At 37.7% G+C, this 25,787-nt stretch overlaps 1 protein-coding gene across 2 annotated transcripts in view; it reads left to right on the top strand.

Moving 5' to 3' along the window:
- Positions 1 to 25,787, top strand: part of Tbc1d15 (TBC1 domain family member 15) — a 57,499-nt gene that overhangs the window by 16,093 nt on the left and 15,619 nt on the right. Inside the window, exons 5-12 of one of the 2 annotated variants that reach the window (XM_021644836.2) lie at positions 4,296 to 4,506; positions 11,889 to 11,991; positions 13,021 to 13,071; positions 13,357 to 13,554; positions 14,490 to 14,618; positions 15,104 to 15,207; positions 16,148 to 16,242; positions 20,392 to 20,508. In XM_021644836.2, coding sequence (XP_021500511.1) covers positions 4,296 to 4,506; positions 11,889 to 11,991; positions 13,021 to 13,071; positions 13,357 to 13,554; positions 14,490 to 14,618; positions 15,104 to 15,207; positions 16,148 to 16,242; positions 20,392 to 20,508 — 1,008 coding nt within the window. The remainder of the gene's footprint in view (positions 1 to 4,295; positions 4,507 to 11,888; positions 11,992 to 13,020; positions 13,072 to 13,356; positions 13,555 to 14,489; positions 14,619 to 15,103; positions 15,208 to 16,147; positions 16,243 to 20,391; positions 20,509 to 25,787) is intronic. The other variant, XM_021644837.2, reaches the window with a different exon arrangement.

Below are 25,787 nucleotides of genomic sequence, written 5' to 3'. Positions count from 1 at the left end.
CGCTATTCCTAGTTGTCTGAGAAAGTGCCAGATTGCTTTCCAAAGTGGTTGTGCAAGTTTACATTCCCACCAGCAGTGGAGGAGGGTTCCCCTTTCTCCACAACCTCTCCAGCATGTGTTGTCTCTTGAGTTTTTGATCTTAGCCATTCTGATGGGTGTAAGGTGAAATCTCAGGGTCGTTTTGATTTGCATTTCCCTGATGGCTAATGAGGTTGAACATTTCTTTAAGTGTTTCTCTGCTCTTCGATATTCCTCTGCAGAGAATTCTCTTTTTAGCTCTGTACCCCATTTTCTAATTGGATTACTTGAATTTTTGCTGTTTAACTTCTTTAGTTCTTTATATATACTAGATATTAGCCCTCTGTCAGATATAGGGTTGGTGAAGATCTTTTCCCAATCTGTAGGCTGTCGTTTTGTTCTGAGGACAGTATCCTTTGCTTTACAGAAGCTTTTCAGTTTCATGAGGTCCCATTTATTATTGTTCTTAGAGCCTGTGCTGTTGGTGTTCTGTTCAGGAAGTTGTGCCAATGAGTTCAAGGGTATTCCCCACTTTTTCTTCTAAGTGGTTTAGTGTGTCTAGTTTTATGTTGAGGTCTTTGATCCACTTGGACTTCAGTTTTGTGCAGGGTGATAAGTATGGATCTCTTTGCATTTTTCTACATGTAGACTTCCAGTTAGACCAGCACCATTTGTTGAAGATGCTGTCTTTTTTCCATTGAATGGATTTGGCATCTTTGTCAAAAATCAGGTGTTTATAAGTGTGTGGATTTATGTCAGGGTCTTCTATTCGATTCCATTGATCCACCAGTCTGTTTCTATGCCAGTACCATGCAGTTTTTAGTATTGTTGCTCTGTAGTACAGCTTGAGATCAGGGATGAAGATACCTCCTGAAGATCTTTTACTGTAGAGAATTGTTTTAGCAATTCTGGGTTTCTTGTTGTTCCATATGAAGGTGAGAATTTTTCTTTCAAGGTCTGTAAAGAATTGTGTCGGTAATTTGATGGGAATTGCATTGAATCTGTAGATTGCTTTTGGTAAGATGGCCATTTTTATATTAATCCTGCCAAGCCATGAGCATGGGAGATCTTTCCCTCTTCTGATATCTTCTTCTAATTCTTTCTTCAGAGACTTGAAATTTTTTTCATACAAGTCTTTGACTTGCTTGGTTAGGTTCACACCAAGGTACTTTATGTCCTCTGTGGCTATTGTGAAGGGTGTTGTTTCCCTAATTTCTTTCTCGGCCCTTTTGTCCTTTGTATACAGGAAGGCTACTGATTATTTTGAGTTAATTTTGTATCCAGCCACTTTGCTGAAGGTTTTAATCAGCTGTAGGAGTTCCCTGGTAGAGTTTTTGGGGTCACTCAGGTATACTATCATATCATCTGCAAATAGTGATACTTTGACTTCTTCTTTTCCAATTTGTATCCCCTTGATACAAAATTGTCTTATTGCTCTAGCTAGGACTTCAAGAACAATGTTGAAAAGATATGGAGAGAGTGGACAGCCTTGCCTTGTCCCTGATTTCAGTGGGAATGATTTAAGTTTCTCGCCATTGAGTTTGATGTTGGCTATAGGCTTGCTGTATATCGCTTCAGGCTTGCTGTATATCGCGTCAGGCATTTTAATGTGTGGTTCAAGTTGAGAATTGTATAGTTGTGTGGCTGAGCCAAAAGCTGCTTATGTGATTTGTTCATACTGGCTTATGATGTGAGGAGACTGATTCTGCTATTGTGAAATGTTAGGGAAATAACTTACAAAGGCATTTAAGTTACAGAAATAGTTTTATTGTGTCATTTTCATACATGTATGTACTTTCACCTCCTTTTCCTAGTCTCTCTTTTTGTTAATAGGCCTAAGGTAATACCTTCTTTTCCTTTCTTTTCTTTTTCTATCTTAGGGTCTCACTATGTAGACTTGGCTGGCCTGCCACTTCAGAGATCTGCCTGCCTCTGCCTCCCCAGTGCTGAGATTAAAGACATATGCTACTATGCCTGGCCTAGGAAGGTAATTTCTAACAAATTGAATTTCTTTTTATATTATTTAATTTATTTTACATAAGAGTGCTCTGCTGTATGTATACCTGCATGCCAGAAGAGGTCATCAGATCTCTTTATGAGCCAAAAAAGCACTTATACAAAGTCTTAAAATGTTTTGTAAAGATGTTTTTAAAGATTCAATTTCAGGTCCTGAGTTCAATTCCTAGTACCCACATGGTGGCTCATCAAGAGAAATGGTACCCTCTTTTGGCATGCAGGTGTACATGTAGCAGAGCACTCATGTAAAATAAATAAATAAAATAAAAAGAAACTCAGTTTCTTAGCTTTTACATTTTTTACTTTGTACTCCCACCACCACGATATGTAAAGAAAAATTGGGACACACCTTTAAAAAGTGGGTTATCAAAGGCTTATTCTTAAGAATATTTAACATATTTTTCAAATTCTTTGCTTTTATAACAGATTAGTGTTTTGAAATCATTTATTTCCAGAAGAACAAACTTTCATGATCAGGCCAGAATTTGAACCCAATACAATGTTGTAGCCACTTCTCTAGTACTGGAGATGTACCTGGAAACAAAGTTCCTCCCCACTCCCCTACCCCCCCCCCCTTTTTTTTTGAGACAGCCCCTCTCTTACCCCACATTGTTCTGGCTGTCCTGGAACTTGGGGTGTAGACTAAGGTTGGCATAGTGAACACATGTGCTTGCCTGGCCTAAGGAAATAATTTATAAAAGTTGAATTTCCTAACTATTTTTATGAAGCATTTTTAATATTTTCTGTAAGTTACAGCTCTCTTTAAGTTTTTATTTTAATAGAAAGACTTGTAGTAGTTCTCACCTTTGTCAGAGCTTTAAATGGGAGAAATGTGTGAGGCGCCTTCCTCTCTATATGTAGCATCTTTCAGTAAGGGAAAATTTGTATAATGTGTTTGCTCTTAAAATACACAAATTCATGTACTATGTAGAATTCTTTTTATGGTTTTATTATAGTTTCAGTTTAGTGCAATTGAATTATTATCATATATGTGTTTCTATTTTTCTCTTTTGTTGTGTATCTTAATTTGTTATTGCTATTTTTCTATGAAAATATTTCTAGTTTTTGAAAATAATTTAGTAGCATATACTTTTTCTGGGCAGTTCAGATATGTACACACAGGTGATAGATAAGATAAATTGTTCTCCCTGTCTGATGAGCTTGTGCCATTCTGAGCTTTGTACTATTGAAACATGAAACGTGGGTGTAGCACTTAATCTAGGTAATCAGCCTTTAGATAGGAGTTCACCATTCAAACCATTATGGATGTGATGCAGGTCAGTATATGCAGATAATTGCTGTAGCTTTCTATGACAGCTTTCAAGTGGTACCTGTTAGAAAATGTTACTAGACAATGGAACTGTAGCATCTCTAATTGTGTAGGAAGGTGATATGCATCCAGGTTAGCACCAATTAATCTCTTTTTTTAAACAAGATTTGTAAGCATTATTCTGTGTATGATAAGTGGAATGGAATTAATAAATGTCTTGAATAAGACTGATATATCTTATGAATTAACTTTTTAAAAAGTATATTTTTCTTTTAGATTTAGGAGACATCACATTTCTGAGTTAAATATAAAAGCGAAGTAACATTAGAAATTATTAGTAGGAAATATTTCTAGTAAGAAAATACTGTTCAGTTTTATGATTTTTTAAAAAAAGTAATATTTAAGTTGCTTGTTAACAGTTTTGATAGTATTCATGGATTTAAGGTTTTATCTTCTGCACATGCACTACAAATTCAGAAAACATTGCATTTCTATAACTGGTTTGAAATGCATTCTTAATTTATTAGGAACTTAATTTGGTGGAGCTGGTTATGTGTATTCATTGGTAGAGCGCTCATCTAGCATGTGCTACACAGTGTCCTGAGTCTAATCCTCAGCACCACATGAACTGGTCGTGTGACACATGCTTGTGATTCTAGTTTTCCAGAGATAGAACAAGCGGATTAGACATTCAAGGTATCCTCATTTCATGAGTTTGATGTTAGCTTGAAAGACTTGAGATCCTGTCTTTATTCCATTTTATTCTACACTTCAGTAGCATATTTGAATTTGTTTATAATAGGATAACTCATTTTAAAAGCAATACTTTAAAGAAATGTTATACTGCCATTTCTTATGTAGGTGGAAATGTAAGTCATATGAGTGATAGGGTGTGTCTGTGGGTTAAACAAAAACTTAGGCGAACATGAAGAGCATTGTTAGTACCTTTAAAAGACGAACAAAAATTTTCCCCCATTTTCTTTTTTTTAAGATGCTTCAAGCCATAGGAATGGGAAAAGCAAATGGTCATTCCTGTTCAGTTTGGCAGACCTGAAATCAATCAAGCAAAGCAAAGAAGGGATGGGCTGGTCATATTTGGTATTCTGTCTTAAGGATGATGTCGTCCTCCCTGCTCTGCACTTTCATCAAGGAGATAGCAAAATGCTGATTGAGTCTCTTGAAAAATATGTGGTATTGTGTGAGTAAGTACCAATTTATTTTCTACTTACTGAAACAGGACTATTGTATTAATCCCAGGGCAAACTATTTGTACTTGTCATTGAGCATCAATGACCTGAGTACATACAAAGGTATCAGCAACTTAATTTTGTGGTGCTTATTTTTTGGATAAGTGATTGAATAACATTTTAGTATTTCAAAGCTAAACCTTTTAATCAAATTTTTAGCTTTTTATATTTTAAAATATATGACATTTACTTACTGTTGTGCATGTATGTATGTGTGGATGAATGCATGCCATGACATTCATGTGAACATCATTGGTTCTCTCCTTCTACATGTGAGACATTCATGTGAAGGTTATTGCTTCTCTCCTTCAATGTGTGAGTCTCTGGGATTGAACTCAGGTTGTTTAGGTTGGCGACAGGACCCTTTAAACTGCTGCCCCAGTGTATGTGTATGTGTGTTTTTAAGGGAAAATTAGTCCAATGTTTTTATGTAATTTAATGATCCCTCAGTAATTATGAATTATATTTTCTTAATTTACCTTTTATTAAGCATTTTCTTTTAAACATACAGTTTTATATTTAAGAGTGGAACTTTAAGTCAAGCAATTCTGCATCCTTTTATAAAATTGTTAGTTGGAAAACAGGGCCCTGTTATTTTACAAAAGTCCTATCATTTATTCACTTGTCTGTATCTGAGCACACAGTCTCTTTTTTGCTCTTATTCTCAACAAACACTTTTTTGGATGTTACTTAGAAAAGACTGTACTGATCACTTGATACTCTGTTGTGAATAAAGCAGGCTTGTTTCTGGACCTCTGAGATAGGATGTCCTGAAGAACAGTGACAAGTAAATGACAAAACTATAAAGAGCTAAGATAAAGAAAAGGAAATACAAGGTCGAGGTACAGTGGGAACTCCCCAGGAGCTGGGGGAGATGAGTTCTTGTGAACAAGGAAGATTATTTCGAATAGGCAGCTTCAGAGTTAAAACTAAGGAATGGTTGAACCATTAGTACAAAAGGACGGAGAGATTTGGCAAGAGAGAAAGTAGAAAATGTTTTTGATGGAGAGAAGAGTAGAAACGTACTACAATCTCAGAGCTGATCAGTATTACAGACCTGTGAAGTTTGGAGCAGGGAGAGGGCCGGAGTTACAGACAAAGCCGTAGTGAATAAATGCTGCAGGAAGGACTGTGTAGCCATGTTAGCAACTTGTTCAGTTACCCACGAGTCAAAGTAGCCTGCATTATGAGACTGTCAGCTAAGATAGAGCTGTTGGATAAGCATTTATTAATGGATTTTGTAGTCATCCCTTCTTTTCCTCTGCACCAATCAGGGCAGACTTTGGAGATGTAAGCTTCGCTTGCTTTTGCTTTTTGAGACAGGCTCTTGCTCTGAAGCCTGGGTTGGCCTTGAATTTGGAGTCCCTCCTCAGCTTCCAGGGATTACAGGTATGCACCACTGTGTCTGGCTCAGAAGTAGGCTTAGCACTTTGTTTTAAATGTGCTGGACGAACTGTTCTCCACTGAAGATTATACAGAAAAAGGAGTCAGAATGGTCTTAGGAAAAATATTTGAAAAAAATGTAGAAATTTGAAGAAGGGCTCCTTAGTGGAACACTTCTTCCTATGGGCAGTGAAACTCTGCCTTGTTATAGCTCTGTCTCTCCTGTCTGTCTTTGTGTGTATTTTGCTTTCTTTGAGACAGGTTAGGTTTTTTGTTTTTTGAGACAGGGTTTCTCTGTGTAGCTTTGGCTGTTCTGGAACTCGCTCTGTAGACCAGACTGGCCTCAAACTCAAGATCTGCCTTCCTCTCCCTCCCTGAATGCTGGGATTAAGACTAAAGGTGAGCACTACCACGCCGGAGACAGGGTCTTAATGTAACCCAGGTTGGCCTTGAACCTGATACATAGCAAAGGCTAGCCTTAAACTTTTGATTTTCCTGCCTTTACCTTCCAAGTGCTTGGGTTGCTGTTGTGTTTATATCTTAAACTTCACCACATGACATAATATCCTTTATTTGAGCCACATGGTTTTTGAGTTCCTGAAACTGTCTAAACTTTTTCTTGTCCTTAGGTCATTTCTATACACTATTGGTTTTGTTCGGATGGGTCTTCTTTTGTAGTGTTTGAGGTCTCACTTTAATACTCCCCATAGGGACTTCCCTGGATACTTCCTCTCCTATCTAATGCACATTTCTATCTCTATTCTGCCTTATCTCATTTCCTTGGTTGCTTTTTTATGACACTTAGGTGTATTATTTTGTTTTTTGTGCTGGTTAGTTTTATGTTAACTGACATAGGGTAGTGTCATTTTGAAAGAGGGACCCTCAATTGAGAAAATGCCAACTAGATTGGCCTGTGAACAAGCCTGTGGTGCATTCTCTTGATTGATGATGGATGTGGGAGGCCTAGCTCACCGTCAGCATTGCCACCCCAGGGCTGGTGGTTTTGGGTGGTATAAGGAAACGGTCTGAACAAACCAGGAGGAGCAAGCAGCACCCTTCACGGCCTTTGCTCCCACCTTCAGGTCTGTTCTGACTTTCCTTGCTTTCCCACATGTGTGCTCAGGGTGTTTATGACAGCAGTAGAAACCCCAAGACATCTGTCGACTTCTGTGTTGTCCTCTAGAAAAGCAAACTGCTAAGAGTAGAGGTGCGATCTTATTTTCATTTTTCCTTGTTCCTACCCACAGTGTTTAGTACATTATAGATATCAACTAAAGCTGAAGGAATAAATATATGATAATTATGTTTGGGATATACTTTTGAAAGTAGTTATGAAAAGTAAATTCTAAACTAATTTTGTATAATTTCAAAGAGAAATTGGGAGATTCTTATGATCTCAGGACATAGATATATATAATTTTTATACTAGATGAGTTTAAATTAGTAGCAACTTAGGCAATTGAATGGCCTTGCTGCTTAGGCATTATGTAAAACTTGTTTCCTGAATTTGTAAACAAATGTGAAGTAATCATAGGGAGGAGAAGTGAAAAAGCACATTCTTTTTTGGTAAGAAGAGCCAAGAACACCGAGGGTCCTGTAAAAGTGTTATAATACCAACCATATTCTTCCTCTCAGCAGACAAGTCTGCAGGAAGGAGAGTTTCTTAAGAAGTACTTCTGTTGAAAGTTGGAAGCCATGAAAATGGTGTCTTAGATGTAGCACTGTTACTTGCTGGAAAGAGAACAGTGTTCAAAAGTATGGCTCCTGCCTTCATGAGTTTTGTACCATTGTTGAGAACATCTGCTTTGTTCACTTTCCTCATTGCTGTGACAAAATTCCAGACAGAAGTAAGTTCAGGGTTTACTCCATAGCTGAGGGTACAGTTAGTAGTGTGGAGAATCGTAGCTGAAGCTTGAGCAGCTGGTAGCGTAGCATCTTAGGTCAGAAAGATGAGAGTGGTACATACTTGAGCTGAGCTCGATTTCCCTTTTAATCAGTACAGCACCCTAAGCCATGCAGTGGTTCTCATCCACATTCAGGATGCCTCTTCCACCTAAACTAATCCCTGACTGGTGTGTCCAGAAGCTTGCTTTCTAGATGACTCTAGATACTGTTATATTTACAGTCAGTGTTAGTCACCACACCAACATCAATTAAATAAACGTAAAATTTCAGTTGTAGTATACTGTGAATAAAAACAGATATGGTATGCACATATATCTCTTTTATATAAAGTATGCTTTTTTGAGTGTGGGAGTAATTGAAACCGTACAGAGTGGAACTAACCAAGGAGAGGATCAGTGCAATTAAATATGCACATACACAGTGATTTTAATTAGTGATGAGCTCAGAGGAAAGCTAGCCAAAGAGAATAACCTCTGCTCGCCTCTCTCTCTTTTTTAGGCTTTTTTAAAAAATTAAAAATTAATTTATTATTTAATTTATTTATTGTAAATTTATTCACTTTGTATCCCAGCTGAAACCCCTTCCCTTTTCTCCCCCCAGACCCACCTTCCCTCTCTCTTCTCCCCCAGTGCCTCTCCCCTAGTCCACTGATGGGGAGGTCCTCCTCCCCTTCTATCTGACCTCCTCCCCTTCTATCTATCAGGTTTCATCAGGACTGGCTGCATTGTCCTCCTCTGTGACCTGGCAAGGCTGCAGATCCCAGGAGGAGGTGATCAAAAAGCTAGCCACTGAGTTCATGCCAGAGACACCCCCTACTGTCCTTTCTAGGGAACCTACTTGGAGACTGATCTGCCTGTAGGCTACATCTGAGCAGGGGTTCTAGGTCCTCTCCAATGCATGGTGCTTGACTGGAGTATCTGTCTCTGCAGGGGGCCCTTGGGCCCAGATTTTCTGGCTCTGTTGGCCTCCTTGTGGAACTCCTGTTCCCTCCAGGTCTTTCTATCTCCCCCTTCTTTCATAACATTCCCTGCACTCTGCCCAAAGTTTGGCTATGAGTCTCAGTATCTGCTTCGATATCCTGACCCATCAGAAAGGCTAAGATAATAAACTCAATTGACAACACATTTTTAGGCAGTTCTTCCCCCATTAATACATGAGTATACAGTAAAATACAGTAAATACAGTAAAATATTTTTTTTACAAAAGTCAAAGTGGTTGTATTATCATATTACATTAATCATTCACAAGATTTGTTTCTATATGTAAAGTTTGTTATTGTGAATATTCTATCACATTGATTTAAAAACATTTTATGTGTATAGGTGTTTTGTCTGTCTGTCTGTATCATGTGCATGCCTGCTGTGTACAAAAGCTAGAAGAGGACGTTAGATCTCCTGGCATGGAGTTTCGGACTGTTGCTAGATAGAGTATGGGTTCTGGGACTCAAACCCAGGCCCTCTAGAAGAGCAGCCAGTGTTCTTAGAGATGAGCTGTCTGTCTTTCCAGACTCTACATCGACTTTTTTCTTTAAAGTCACAGTCTTGGTTGATGTTGTTTGCAGTGCTATTTTATGTATTTCATTAGTGTTACATATTTATTGGAAAATCTCAGTAACTGTAAAATAGCTACTGGGTTATCTCCATGCCCTAGGACTGTTGAGCTTTTATAGTGTCTGAGTCTGTTGGTTTGTGCTTGAGCAGGGAAGTACTTCCGGATTTTTAGATGATCTACTTAATATTGTAATTTTTTTCCTTCTTAAATTTTTCTTAAGCAGTGGTAGAATTGCTGGTGCTAGCATCATTTTACTGTTGCATTGAATTTTAAAATCTTGAATAATATTAGCATGTGATATCAGCATCTAGAATACATACTTTGAGATTAAATCCGTGTGAAAACTTGGCAGTTATAAACATGTTCTAGAAACCAGTCCTTTTCCAGTGAAGTAAGTGGTACTCTGTCCCTTGTTGAGTGTACTTTTTAACGCGTTGACAACTTCCTTCAGAGTAGTTGAGCCTCAAATTTCTTCATAATTTCCCCAAGGAAGTACCTGCAATAGCCATCAGGAAGTGTACCATGTGAAAAGATGAAATATTAAGGGACGATTCTGTGGCTGCTGGCTGTGCTGCAGTTACTGCTTTTCCTGTGAAGAGGCAGTCACTGTGAAGCCATGGAGCTGTAGAGTTGGCTGAGCCCCAGTAGCTCAAGACTGTACATTCTGTTCCTTTTCTACTGAAAGGCAGTGCTTTTGCTTTCATTTTTACTTTAGATTTTAAGTATCTTGATATTATTTATCGTTAGAAACAAAAATAACCCCTGGTCCAGCAAATTTTGTGCTAGATGGAACAATTCCTACGTGACCTGCTTTTCTGGTGCACATTTAAAAGTTGTCCTAATGTAAACATGACTTACAACAAGTGAATCCATACTCTGCATTGTGATCACCTGCCCTAATTTTATAGAAGAAACATGTTGAATGAATATTGTCATGTCCCGCCCCCCCCCCCCCCCCCGTGTCAAATGATTGGACCACAGCTTTTCTTTTTTAAGCCAGGAAGTTTATTAGCTTCTTTTGTCGTCACAGTTTCAGTGTTGTTTGCAACCATGTAAGGAAAATATTCCGTTTTGGATTTCATATCTTCTCTAGCATTACTGCTTTATCCTGTTATGTTAGAACCAAGATGAGATAACTGTTATTAAAGATCTTATCTCAAACATTTGTAATAACTCGAGGTATATTGCAGCAGAAAGCATCTAGTTTTTATTTTAAACATAGAACATTTATACATTTATTACAACTGACACTTTAGGTCATAAAACACTAGAAAAAAAGACTGGTTAGTTTGTCTGATTCTGTGCTTACTAAGCATGAAAAGAGACCTGTTCCTAGGGCTTTAATAAGAAAACTAAAAATGTATGGTTACTAAAAGTATATCTATATCTATGTATATCTGTGTATAAAATCATAATAAATACTTTTGTATATATGTATTTATAATTATGGTTAACATCATTACCGAAGAACCTCATTTCTTATATTTTTAAACCTTTTGTATTGTAATACTAACAAGATACTTGGAAAGTTTGGAAACATTTCAAAACACATGTTTCTTATTTTGTACATATTACTCACTTGAATCCTGCAGTTGTTTGGTTTCATTCATTTTTATAATAAATACTTACATATTGTAGACTTTTCTATTGTAAATCTTATTCAAGAATTCAGTTTCATTGTAACATAAACATCTTGGCTTTCCCTAGAATAAAAACATAAAAATGTATATCTGTTACATTTTAAGATTTAAAAATCAGTGGTAACAAACCTTAAATACTCCTTTAATAAAGACACTTATGAAACATGCTCACATTTGAAAACTATATTTCCTCATGCTTTCCCATGTAGTGGTTAATACTAATTGTTCACTTCACTGCATCTTGAATCATGCAGGCTTGCAACCCAGCTGCCATGCCAACTGCTTGTGCCTCTATGACTCCATCATGCACCCTAACTCTGTGGAGTAATAAATCCAAATAAACTTTTTTATAAGTAAAAAAAAAAAATAAATCAGTGGTTAGGAGAACTTGCTATTCTTCCAAAGGACCCAGCTTCAGTTCCCAGAACCCACACATGGCCGTTTATAACCACCTCTAACTCCAGTTTCAGAGGATCTCAGGCCTCTTGAGCCAGGCACACATTAAGTCCCACATACATACATGTAGGCAAAAGACATATGCACACAAACAATAAAAATAAGTTAAAAAAAAATAAGTTAAAAAAAAAAAAAAGCCAGACAGTGGTGCACATCTTTAATCCCAGCACTTGGGAGGCAAGGCAGGTGGATCTCTTTGAGTTTCAAGTCAGCCTATAGAAAAGATTTAATATTTTATGTTTCACAGAGTTCTCAAGCTTACTTATAGTACTAAGTATTTACTAATAGGAAATTTATCTACAAGGAAACTTCTAGAGTTTGCTTTTAGGTTAGGAAAAGTATACACAGGAGATAATTAAAGTATTTTGGTAATATTTCCTAAAACTCTGCTTTTAATTGCAGGTCATCACAAGATAATAGAACACTTCTTGTCAATTGTCAGAATAAGAGTCTTTCACAGTCTTTCGAAAATCTTCTCGATGAACCAGCATATGGCTTAATACAAGTATGTTTTTACAGTCTTCACGTGGACCCCTTATTTATATATAGGTTTGATTCTGTCATTTGTATTTCTCATCCCCTGACCTTCTCAGAGCCCACAGAATGAGCAGGCATGTGTGATCTTTATGGCACTGTGTTGTGTAATCTTATGGAGTAATAATTAGGCTTAAGCCAGGTCCTTTAGCATAGTGCTGATATAGGGCAGCATATTTTAATTATGCTTTTCATTTATATGAAGGATCACAGAGTAAGTGATTTTAAATTAATGGTTAGTTTAGGAAAAAAAAAAGAAATCTAAATTTTTGTTTCACTTCTCAGTAGATTGTGTGGGTATTAGGATGTTTCACATTCTTTGAAGTATGTGTAAGGGTTGTCTTGCTTTTGGCCAAAAACTTGTGTAGGATCTCTGACTGTCTTCTTTCTTTTAATCCTTTAGCCCATGCTTGAGCGCTTACTAAGTTTCTGGCACTTTTTCTTAAAGATTAACAATATAAAATGGAGACTTCAAAAGGAGTAGGACAAGAAGATTAAAATAAAAAGTTCTTCTGAGAGTAATTATTTAATAAGTAGCTGTTTTTAGTAAGTGTAAATTAGCAGGCATTTTGTCTTTAGAAATAATCCTAGAACTAGACATAAAAAAGACGTTGCTGTTTCCAGGACAGCGCTGCCCTAGAAGAAATGGTTTTTATTATTTGTTTGTTCGAGTGTTTTTTTGTTTTTGTTTGCTTGTTTGTTTTGTTTTTTTGGGACAGGGTTTCACTGTGGTGTAACCATGGCTGTTTTATAACTCATTCTGTAGACCAGCCTGACCTCATACTCACAGAGACCTGCTTCTGCCTCCTGAGTGCTGGGATTAAAGGCCTGTGCCATCACTGCCTGGCTAAGAAATGTTTTTGACATGAGCAGTTAATATAATTTGATTAAAATGTCAGCTCTTACCTAAATTGAGCTTTTAAATTCATCTATCAAATATTCTATGTTAGTGTGGTAGTGCACACTTCAAGAAATACATCTGTATATTTTTTTTGTGAAGGCAGGACTGCTAGACAGAAGAAAGCTGTTGTGGGCCATTCACCACTGGAAAGTAAGGACTGTGTACATTTCTGTATGCAGATTGAATGAAGCCTGCAAAGCATTTGTTGATCTGCAATTCAATCAGTAGCATTAATTTGTCATTTATATGCTATTTTAACCAAATGGTTTAAATTAAAATTTTTCTTTCTAGATAAAAAACCCTCAGATAATCATAGAATACTGGTTTAGCTCTGATTTCCTTCCTTTTAAAAGCTTTGCTTTTTTTTTTTTTGCCACTCATGGGATAAATTTGTTTCTTATTTTAATTAATATTAATATTTTTTCTACTACATAGAAAATTAAAAAGGATCCATATACAGCAACCATGGTAGGATTTTCCAAAGTTACAAACTACATTTTTGATAGTTTGAGAGGCAGTGATCCCTCTACGCATCAACGACCACCTTCGGAAATGGCGGACTTTCTCAGTGATGCTATTCCAGGTCTGAAGATAAACCAGCAAGAAGAACCAGGATTTGAAGTCATCACGAGAGTGAGTGGAGTTTTAAACTAATCTAGTCATTAACATTATAATAGAATGCATAGTGACTGACAGAAAATGAAGCTCAGTTTTCATATCTACTTTTCTGTAACTCATTGATAATAGCTTGATTTGTTGTATACTGTCTGTTCATTGTTACATCTCCTGTGAGTGCTTTTTGGTAATAATGAAGTTGTTTTGTGGAATGCAGAAAAGTAAAAGGAATGCTGAGTTTGTCTATTGTTGTTTGTAATTTGCCTATTTCTGTGCAGGGGCCAGCTCGGCATGGCTTAGTTAGTTTTTACTAAGATAGATGGGTTTGGGCCTTGAATTAAAGCAAATCTTCATATAATGTTCAACAAGGTTTTTGAGTTTGCTGCAATTGTGTGGGTATTAGGTTTGCTCATAATTATAAAATTGTAAATTTCTAAGTTGTGGAACTTAATTAAAAGCTTTATCTTTAAATAGTATTTTTAAATTACCAGCATCTATTAATTGAATAAAAATAGTTGAACTTTCCAAGTGGAACTAATGAATCATGAATCAATTTTGAGAATTGCAAACTTCAGTTTAGAAGAAAAGCTAATTTTAGAGTGTGATTAGTGGAATAATTATATGTTCTATCTCTTTTTAATAACCATTTGATTTGAGGGTTTTGTAGAATTGATGTGGAATGGTTTTTACTTCTGTAATTGAAAATCTAATGGCAGAACCTTCTTAATGACAAATAACTTTTAGTCCATGCCAGCTCTGAATTTGTATCTCGGTTATTTATGTTCCATAGGTGGGGAAAGGTCTGTAATATCGGCTAATAAAGCTCATTAACTTAAAACTGGAAAATAAGGATACTTACTTTCACGCCTGAGAAAATGATGTCTTAGTTTTTATATACGCCTTGATTTCATCTGCAGGTGTATGAGAAACACTCATTTCTTTTCCTGTTCTAGATTGATTTGGGAGAGCGACCTGTTGTTCAAAGAAGGGAGCCAGTCTCACTGGAAGAGTGGAGCAAGAACATTGACTCAGAAGGAAGACTCTTGAACGTGGAGGGCATGAAGCAGATGATATTCAGAGGGGTACTGCCACCTTGCTGCTGACTCTGGCAGGGTTTTATTGGTTTGTTCTTGATTTCTTTTGAAGGAAGAATTGATTCTCATTTCTTTGATGAAAGCTATATTAAGGTTTCTGTATTGAGTGGAAGATTGAGGTGCTTACAATCTTCCGTGCTGGGTGCTGATGTCCGTAAGTCTGGGAGAAGAGAATTGTTCTTACTTTGTCCGTGGGTTACATGAAGAGCCTTAAAGGAATGGCGTTCTTCTTACCCAATAAAGGCCCAACTGGCCAATGTACAGTCTACTGTACTCTTGTTTTTAACAGTTGGTCAGCGACTTACATCATCAGATCTAGATATAAGAACAAGATAGTATTCATTGAATTGAATTATTTTGGGGTATAAAGCTTAAGTATTAAGTTTCCCATTTATTTATATTCAAATTTTGTGAACTTAGGGTATTCTTTTTTTCTTTTAAACTAATGTGATTAATATGAATACTTTCTTCAGGGTCTTAGTCATTCATTAAGAAAACAAGCATGGAAATTTCTTCTGGGTTATTTTCCTTGGGATAGTACCAAAGAGGAACGAACTCAATTACAAAAACAAAAAACGTAAGTAAATGATGCTTTTGTATGTTTATCAGAGAAATTCAAGTAACCCATCCATACAAATTAAGTTTTTATGTGAAGTAGAACAATTAGATTTCATTGCTTCAATTTAAAAATTAGAAGTGATGTAATTATTTCAAACCAGAATCACTTTTTTTTTTTTAGAAGGATCCTATTATAGCTGTGCTTGTGAATATGTAAAAACATGGTAGAATGACCCAGTTTCAGATACACAGTAAAGTTTGTCATTTATCTCTGTTGGTCTTTATAATTTAATTAGGAAATTATTAAATTGGGTTATATGTATATTTGTTACTTACATTACCTTTAAGTTATTTTCATGGTATTCATAGAGTGAAAAAATTTTGGAACAAAGAGTCTTTTTCGGAACAAAGAGTCTTTTATTTCTTATTCTTAAAGAGAAAGACACTAACTTTCCAGGTGTTTTTTTAAATCCAATTTTCAGTCTAACCGAGGATGTGAAACTGTCCTCAGCCGTTACATACATATCCAAAGTTTTTGCCAATCTCAGCCTTGCATCTTAAAAAGTAACATCTTAAATAGTAACATCTTAAATAGCCTTACATCTTAAAATAGTAACAAGTTTTTAAGTAAAAATTATAGGAAAACAACTTTTAAAGTTGGGTTAAAAAGTTACTTGAATTCTTGTTTATAACTATTCAGAAGCTTTAGTGGCTAAAATAATAAGTGTAATAAATTTAGAAATCACTTAAAGAATTGAAGTGTTTTAAAGTGTACTTAAAATGCTAGAAGCTAAAGTTTATCCCATTAGTTTTCCTGTTTTCACATGTCTTACATTTCAATTTCATCTGTATAAACTTACATGCCGCAAGCATGACAAATACCCTGGTATACTGTGAGTAGAAAACTCAAGTAAACAGTGCTACAAACTGGTGTTCCTGGTGTTCATTGTCTCCTACAGTGATGAGTACTTCAGGATGAAACTGCAGTGGAAGTCTGTCAGCGAGGAGCAAGAGAAGAGGAACTCAAGGTTAAGAGATTATAGAAGTCTGATTGGTACGTTTCCACGGTAACTTTGGAAATGCAAGATTAGATAAGATTAAAGGAGCAACATATATGATAGGATATTGAGGCTCAGAAGAAATCTGAATTGGGAAATACATGTGCATTTATGTTGTTAGTCTAGCAGGCCTGTAAATTGAGCCTTTGCATGTTTAAGTTCTGGTGGACTTTTCATTCCAAAATATGAATTAAGATGAGATTACTTGCTTATTTTAAAAGACTTACTATTATTATATTCCTCATGAAAGTGATGTTGTGCTTATTATTGAAAAATTAGAAACTAGAAGAAAATAAAAGTTTATTTTTGCTACCTGGAGGTAATTATTGTTAATGCTTTGGTTTCTATAGCTTTAACACACACACACACACACACACACAATTTTATCTCTCTTTCTCTCCAGTCTCTATGTAGTCTTGGCTGTCCTGGAGCTTACTTTGTAGAGCAGAGTGACCTTGACCTTAGGTTCTCCTGCCTCTGAGTGCTGGTGTGTGCCCCCAGGCTGAGCTCTATATACTTTTTTAATTGGGTGATTTTAAATGGAAAAATTTCAAATTTGAAATGGAATATTTACTAGGGAATAACTGTTCTCTTGATACAGTTATATCACTAAGACCATTAGACTTAGTTCTGGAATACCTAGACCCTGTGGTAAAAATCAAGTCTTAAGTTATTGAAGGCTGCTTATTTTGTGCAGTACACACCTGCCTGGCACATTTCAGCTCACAGTTTGTTTTACACATGAGAAAACAAGGATAGAGAATATGAGGGACTTGTCCATTGTCATATGGTTAATTAGTGTGGAGTCCAGTTTTAGTATTCGTTATCGTTATCTGTGTTTTCATATCGTGTATATGATTTTTGCATAGTATAAGAACTTAATTTCAAATTTTATATTTAATTAGTGTATGGATGTTTTATAGGATCATAAAGACAGATTTTTTTTGGGGGGGTCAGTAATATAGCCACTACTACCTACCTATGGAAGGAAGAACTCTATTCTTCAGCGGGGTGTGGTGGTGTACATACATAATCCCAGAACTTGGTGGGAAATGGCGGTAGGCAGATTGATTTAAATTTAGGCTCAATAACACCAAGCCAGCCAGAACTATATAGCAAAACTCTGTCTTAAAAAACAAACAGCAGGCATGATGGTGTGTACCTTTTTTTTTTTTCCTTTTTTTCCTTTTTTTAAAAAATTTTTCATCAATTACACTTTATTCATTCTGCATCCCCCCATAAGCCCCTCCCTCTTCCCCTCCCAATCCCACCCTGGTGTGTACCTTTAATCCCGGCACTAATGGAGGTAGAGGCAGGTGGATTGCTGTGTGTTCAAGGCCAGCCTGGTCTATAAAGTGAGTCTACGACAGCCAAGGCTACACAGAGAAACTTTCTCTTGAAAAAAAAAAAAGCAAAAAACAAAACCAACCAACCAACCACTCTCTAAATTATATCTAGAAAGTTTAATGTATTAGTGATTCAGAGCTTTTGTGATATGAAGACAACTACTGCCATCTGTTGGCTGTAGTACTTTTGACTGAAAAGCATATAGTCCCTGGAAAATAAGTTCAAGGCAAAAGTTTGGGGGTTCTTTGTCATGGATTGCTTAAAGATTCCATCTGAAGGAACTTACTGTTTTCAGTTTCAGTAGAAATGATGATGACGGACTGTGTTTCCTTTCCCCTCTTGCATGGACATAAAATTGCCCAAATTTGAAAGGATTCTAGAATTTAATTGGTTGACTTTTTGAAGGCCCAGTTTTTAATACATGCCGTGTCATCTTCCCATTACATTTTAAGCTGTAGTGACTCTCCAATCCTGTTTTGGTGCTGTACTCCAGGCTAGCCTTGAACTCCTGTCCTGTCTCTCATCTCCTACCTAGCTTAAGTCTCTGTATGATTTGAATTGAGACGGACTTTTATTCAGTTTGCTTATTTTTAGATGAAAATAAAGGTTATTGAATTGTGTAATCTGTCTAGATATTCCATTGGCTATTGAACTATACACATACACACATTCACACAAGACATAGCTGGATCACTGAGACTAACTGGTCAGCCGGTCTCACCATTTAGTGAGGCCTGGGTTCACTGAGAAACACTGCTTCAAAAAAGGGCAGGGAATAAGGGATGGAGCATTAACCTTTGGGGTCATGGACATTCATACCCCATGTACACATGCAAACGTATTTATGCTGTGGGTCTTGTAGATCAAATAAGATAGATGTATGATAGGAACCCATGGGAGCATTTTAAGAGTGTATTATTTATATTTTATTGTTTTTGCTTCTATGTGAAAACGATCATATCAAGTTGTAGGAATAAAAGCTATCTAAGATATAGGTAGGATTAAGGAAGCTTGTTAGTAGGAGGTAGATGTCTAAGCAAGAGATGGTGGTAGTGCAGAGTTAGAGGACTCAGGCTGTTGATAGAATTTACAAGAATTTCGGTGTATTCACTATTAAGTGAAATAGGACTTATTTTCTCAACTTGAGAAACCAGGTGCTTAGGACTGTCAGTTACTCAGATGAGAAGATTTCGAGCAGAAGAGTAACATGAGATGAGCTATGGCTTAACAGAACACATAGGCACCTGCCTGCAGAATAGGTCTAGAGGGGCAACAGTAGTGGGGGGAAGATTGACTGACTGAGGCAGCTGCTAAAGTCCAGATGAGAGGTGATGGCTGCTTGATGTAGATTAACATCAGACAGACTTGTATAGAGACTTGAAGAAGCTGTGGTGTTTGTTCTGCAACACCCTGTGAGGAGGATTTGAGACAGAGGGGACAGGACAGCAAAGTCTAGACTTAATTGTTTAGGGTTCCTGAACATTTGGAGAAGAGCCAAGAGACCACTGTGGCTAGTTGAAGCTAGTTGAATGGAAAGTACAGTGAATTGGATGGGAGATGAGCATTGTATCTATGTGTATTTTGAAGATTTAGTTAGTGTAGCAGTGTCAGTCAAGGGATGGGAAGGTGAATGTCATTTTTAGGGTGAGCAACTGGAGAAATGGAGTTGCTGTGCTTTATTGACTAAGGTAGGGAAATCCAGCAGAGAGACAGGTTTGTAAGGGGCTACCTGGAGTTCAGTGTTCAATATATATTGGGTATTCACTAATTAATATGTCAGTATGTGGGTCCTCAAGTTCTAAGTGAGGTAAGAACTGGAGATACATTTAGGTCGCATCACTAACATACTGGTTAAGAGACTGTGAAAGTGATTTAGGAGACAGATAAGATTTGCCAACTAGGCAGTACGATTGGAGGTCCCAGGACTGAAGGTATTTAAGGCACTTTTTCTTACAAGTTGGGGACATTATTGAGAAACCAGGATAAGAAATAGGCAAGAGAGGAGAAAGGACACCATGAGACCATAGTTTTCTAAAAGACTGATGAGCATGATTCAGGAGAGAGGCTGCGATGTCAAGAAGGCAAGGGCATTGTGTTTTGGACAGAGATCCTCAGAGTTTGATTTCAGGGAATGCCTTAAGGGTTGCTGTGTGTGGTAAGCACCTGAGTTAAGGAGGCAGGAAAGGAACTTGGGCACAGCATATAAGCTCTGGCAGACTTCTCTAAACCAATGAGAGGGACGGGGGCCACAGACTGGTAGGTGTGGTTTCTGTGACGATAAGAGAAGTGCATGGTGGAGTGCTGTCTGGTGTGGTAAAGAAACATTGACCAAACTGACAGGAGGACAGCAGATGCTAGAGCAGCCAGAAAATCCCTTTTCCTGTGGTGGAGTGCATGCACAGGAGGGGGGGGGGGCGGTCTGGCCGTAGTCACTGACAGTGACGGGAGATGGGAGGCAAGACAAGTCCTGTGCAGGTTACTTTTCAGGCTTTACCTATTATTTTTCCTGTGTGTTTTTTTTTTTTGTGTGTGTGTGTGTGTGTGTGTGTGTGTGTGTGCGCGTGTGCGTGTGTGCGTGTGTGTGTGTGTGTGTGTGTGTGCGCACACACACGTGTACACCACAATGTATATGTGGAGGCCAGAGGATAACTTTATGGGAGTCAGTTCTCTAGAAAATTTTCTCTCATTATAATTAAAGCTTGGCAAGGAGTGAAATTAATAAGAAATTCTGTGCTTCTTAGATAAAACTTTATATAAGAATCTTTTATTTTTTTGAAATATGTGATTTTCTTCTCTAGAAAAAGATGTCAACAGAACAGATCGAACAAACAAGTTTTATGAAGGTCAAGATAACCCGGGACTGATTTTGCTTCATGACATTTTGATGACCTACTGTATGTATGATTTTGATTTAGGTGAGTTCTCTAAAGTCTTGATTTAAATAAAGACTTCTGTGTTTATAATTTTATGAGCTGGTTTGGGAATGGTAATTGCTGTAGAAGCCTTAAAGACTATGACTCTATAGGAGAGCCCTAGATTGCCACAAGTCACAGGGGCACCGTGGAATCAATTTACTTTATTGAGAGAATTATATTGATACCTTGAGGACATTACTGTATTAGCTGAAATAGTTGTAGGGATTTAGCAGGAGTTTGCTTCATATTTTGATGAAGCTATTTATTTGTAAGGCTGTTGCTGTAAAAGCAAATGAGTGATTGGATGGAGAGGGTGATCTATTAATCTCAAGATTTGAGAAGCTTGAGTATGAGAACTGGTGTAATACTCATCAGGTGCTCACTAATTAGTTCAGTGGACAGAAACAGAGGCCGAGCTGAATACCTCTTAACCTGAATGGTCTGAACCAGATTTCTTTGTTTTTAGGATTTTGAGAGCTTATTTGGAGGTTCTAGCAGGGGAATGAAACTACTCAGATCCCCTGGACTGGATACTGTTCTCCTTTAGTTGGAGAAGGTTGTTGTCCTCTTGAGTGGAAAACTTCAAGAATGATTCTTGCTGAGTGGTGAGGGAGGAAGCAGACACTCTCCCAGTCAGCCAAATCAGCTGCATCAACTTCGGTGACCAGAGGGGTGGCAGACATAGTAGCCAGATCTCTCTCACATCACATTCTTTTGGGGGTGGGAGATTGAGACAGGGTTTCTCTGTGTAGCTGTGGCTTTCTTGGACTTGCTTTGTACACCAGGCTGGCCTCAAACTCACAGAGATCTGATTGCCTCTGCTTCCCTGAGTGCTGAGATTACAGGCGTGTGCGATTGCGTATGGCCAAAGTTTGGATTTTTAGTGTGTATACAGACTTCACTTTGGGCATCTCTAATCTGGAAATCTGAAACACATGAAACCCAGAAACTTTGAGCCCTGATGAGCTATTTGGAGTAAATGTGTAATAAGTAATAAGTGGAGCTTTTAGTTATTTTTGAAGATTAGGAATGTCTTAGGAAAAATCAGTAATGCATTAAAGATATGTTTGTGGAGAAAGTTTGAAAGCTATTGTTTATGCTGTTTCTCCTTCTGAGGAAAGATACTGATGGGAGCTCAGATAAGCAGTGTGGATTGTTCTGTGATACCTACCAAAAGTGAGTTACTAGGACTGGCATGTGAAATGGGGAATAATAGGGGAAATTGTCTCGTTAGGATTTCATTGCTGTGAAGACACCATGACTGCAGCAACTCTTACAGAGGAAAACATTGAATTGGGGCTAGCTTACAGTTTCAGAGGCTCAGTCCATTATCATCGTGGTGAGAAGCTTGGCAGCGTGCAGGCAGACACTGTGCTGGAGGCGCCAAGAGTTCTACGTCTTGATCTGCAGGCAGCAGCGGGAAACCTCAAATCCCCCATGCGCAGTGACAAACACACTCCAGCAAGGCCTCCTAATAGTGCCATTCACTCTGGCCAAGCATTCAAACATAATATGGGGTCCATACCTATTTAAACCACCATAGGAAGGGACACTAGAGGGGAGAAAACCTAACAAAACACTAGTGTTTTTGTTTTGAAGCAGGATCTTGCTATGTAGCACTTCCTGGCTTGAGATTTAGGTCAGATTGGTGTTGTGGTATATTAAAGGATAGCCCCAGATCAACCCACAACAGGTTAGCCTTTGCCTCTTGAGTACTGGGTTCAAGGGCATGTACCACCACGCTGGCCCTAAGGAACCAACATTTGTAAGCATCAAAAGAACTTAAGCTGTTTGTTTCTGTATTATAACTCTTAAGTAGCACTCTCTCCTGAGTTACTGCCATTTAAGTGGTTCCCAGCTAGAGAGTGTCCAAGTGTTTTCCAGATTATTTAAGTGGGGCTTTGGGCATCTTTTGTAGTAGCTTTTGGAATACTCAGCATGTTTAAACTCAAGTGAACCTTGAGTTATAATAAAGTTTTATTTCTTGTTTGTATTTCTGCTTATTCCCTTGATATGGTCCTCAAGGCATTAGCCTCTTTAATGATACTATATTGAAAATTGCTCTCATTAAAATAGAAAACTATAGCCAGTTCTGTCTGCCATTCCCAGAGTGAACTTCATGCTGGATCATAGAAAGCATATGAAGTGACTTTCAGGTTATAAAGTGCTATCATACTTGCTTTGATTTAAATTTTAAATTGCAATAATTTTTGTGATGAGGTGAATCTGTTAGCCTACTGCTTTATCAGTGAAGTGTATTGGTTCAAAAAGTGACTCAAGGTTGAATAAGAAGAAAATCAAGAGTTCGAATCTCTAATCTTCATTGCTGGCTTGTATTCTTACCTTTACACCAGAAGTTCTCAGCCTGTTTGCTGAGGTTTTGGGGTTACCTATCATCCTGTATATCAGATTGATACCTTACCATTCTTAATAGCAAAATTACAGTTACAAAACATCAATACAAGGAACTATATTAAAGGGTTGCAGCATTAGGAATGTTGAGGACAACTGTATACCTTCACCACTCAGGACCATGTAAAAACATTTTAACATGTTACTATTGTAGAGAATAGGACCATTGTTCTTGAGAATAGGTGGCATTCATGCATTCTCTCCCCATGATAAAATTTTGAGTTAGGAACTCACATGTGGCTCTGAAACATAGTTAAGGTTTCCATTAATAACTGGGTTTATTAGAAGGTAAAATAGCTGTTTTTGCAATCATTGGGCCACATTTCCTGTCCTTCACTTTTACTGTAACCGAGGCAGTAAGTTTAGTCTTGTGAGTCCATCATGTTGACTTGTTTTAACACACAGATGAGTAACGAGTAAGCTATGTCTTTCCTGAATTCAGTCTTGTTACGGAGAGAGTAGATAACAATGGTGAAAAGCATACAGAAACTAAAGGAAGAATAAGTGATACTTAGAGAACATAGGTACTATGCTTCAGGAAGTATCCTTGAGCTTTTTTTTTTTTTAATTAAACTTTGTTCATAAAGATGACTGTGAGTGTTTAAACAACATCTTAAACTCTGTTCAAAATACTGTGTACAAGAAGGCCTTACAGTGTATTGTTTTAAAAAATAATTTCTAACCCCCAAGAATTTTTAGTTTTATACTCAGTAGATGTTTCAGTTACCTGAAAAATTGACCTGTAAGTAGACTGAATTTTTCAGTGTAAGAAAATATGTACCAGGCTAATAAGGAATGTTATTTCTTCCACGTTCTCAGTGAAACAAATTTGCTATGAAAATAACTTTAGGGAAATACTTTAGAAATTGAAATGCTGCTGATTAAGATGTACAGTCAGCAATAGTACAGAGTCCAAGCGCAGGTGAATGCAGTATCAGTCAGCTTTACTCTTTATACACCCCACAACCCATACCTTGAAGAACATCATCTACAAGAGTGAAATAGTTTGAAGACTACTAGAAGATAAAGTAATTTGACTACTGGCCTCAGCTAAAACTTAGAGAAGAAATAGGATAGAGATCTCAATTGAGAGCCGAAGCAGTGAGAGCTGAGCTAGAGCCTTGTCCTCAGGTTAGTTGGGTGATTTAAAGATTCCTGTTTCTCCAGTGTCCCCAAAGCAGGGGCGATTCCTGCCTGGCAAGCATCTATTGGTTGAAACGCAAAAGGGATGTTGCATTTTGAATTGATTGGCTATAGGAAGGTCCCCAAACCATTAATGATCTGGTGACCCTCCGTAGGGGGATGGGCCAGTTTCTTAGCAAATTCATCTCTAGTGGGCAGGAAAAGAATGCAGTAAGACTAGTTCTTCCCCTAAGGGGATTAAGGCTGGACATACCTCCACCCAGCTAGCCTTAGTTCAGGCCTGTGCTTTAAACTTTAAAATAATAGCCATTGATTTTAAATCTTTTGGTCTCTGTCAATATTGGATCCTTACCAGGACTCCTCTTGCTATTTCTGTTACTGTCCTGTGTCATGGAGATCCTGCAGCTTTGGGTCAGCAGGACTGGCCCTTCCATAGGGCCCCAACAGTTCATAGACGATATGTAGATTTTTTGGGGGGGTCCACTCAGAGCCCTGGGTCTTACCCTGAGTAGTTGCTCAGCTGGTTAACCCATTGGCTCTCCCTTATCTGCACTACCAGGGTGAGCTCTACAGTACTGCTCTGGCTAGGCTACCCAATGCTACCATAGGCAGGAGGCAGGGTCAGCCCTTGGGCTGGCTCACATGGGAGGCATGGGGACCACTCCCCTCAAGTGTTGTAGCCAGCGAGGTTCTGGCCCAGCCCTTCTGCTTTCACAGGGTTGATTAACTTAACTTACTATTTGTTTGCATAATCAAGGACTGTAGGATCATAACTGAGAAATTACTATAATATCAAGGAAAAGGTAGTTAATGAGATAGCTTTAGATGCTAAAACACTAATAGAATGAAACACAGTTGCTAGCTTTGGTCAGTCCAAGAATACCAAGGGAAGAGGAAAAACATGATGGTGATTACTACTTAAAGGTGAGACAACAGTTTTGTGTTTCTGTTTGTGTCCTCTCTTCAGTGATGTTCCTGAGCTTTAAGTTTAGGGATTATGTCGTAGATGTATCACTTGGGGCTGAACACCTCAATGGTCAGTTCTCTGCATTTTGACCAAGTTGAAGCTCCCTGTCATGGTCTCCATCTTCTCCAGAAAGAAGCTGCGTTAGCCAATGCAGTACATATAGAGGCATGGGCCTTTTCCAGTTGTGCTTTGCTAGTTTGTTCACAGTACATTGGCCCTGGTCAGTCTGGCCTTGGAAATATTTTTCCTGGTATTTCAGTAGTTCTTTTCCTTCAGTGTTTTCTTTACCTCACTGCCTAATTCCTCAGCAGCATCTGTTTGAGCATGTACATTTCACTTTCTTCTGAACTTTTTCTTCATCTTTTCTTTCTTACGATGCTTTTGCACATCTTTTATAGTTTATTTTTAATTAAAACGTAATTGTCATTTTCTTCTGCTCACTCCAACCCTCTGTTTCCCCTTGCTTTCTCTAAAAATCATGGCCTATTTGTCTTTAATTATACTACATAATATGTTTGTGTGTGTGTGTGTGTGTGTGTGTGTGTGTGTGTATGAATGAATAAATATGTAAATGCAATCTGAGTCCATTCAGTGTTGCCTGTATTCGTATGTTTTTAGGGCTGACCACATTGTGTTGGATAAGCAATGAAGGAGATGGTTCCTGGAAGACTAATTCTCCATTTTTTAGGAGTCATTAGTTGCCTGTAGTTCTTTGTCTAGGGTCAGGGTTTGTGACCCTGCTTTTATGTTAGCATGT

The sequence above is a fragment of the Meriones unguiculatus genome, chromosome 2, assembly GCF_030254825.1.
Source record: "Meriones unguiculatus strain TT.TT164.6M chromosome 2, Bangor_MerUng_6.1, whole genome shotgun sequence".
NCBI classification, from domain to species: domain Eukaryota; kingdom Metazoa; phylum Chordata; class Mammalia; order Rodentia; family Muridae; genus Meriones; species Meriones unguiculatus.
The sequence above is the reverse complement of the archived record's forward strand: the minus strand, read 5'-3'. Positions and strand labels throughout refer to the sequence as shown.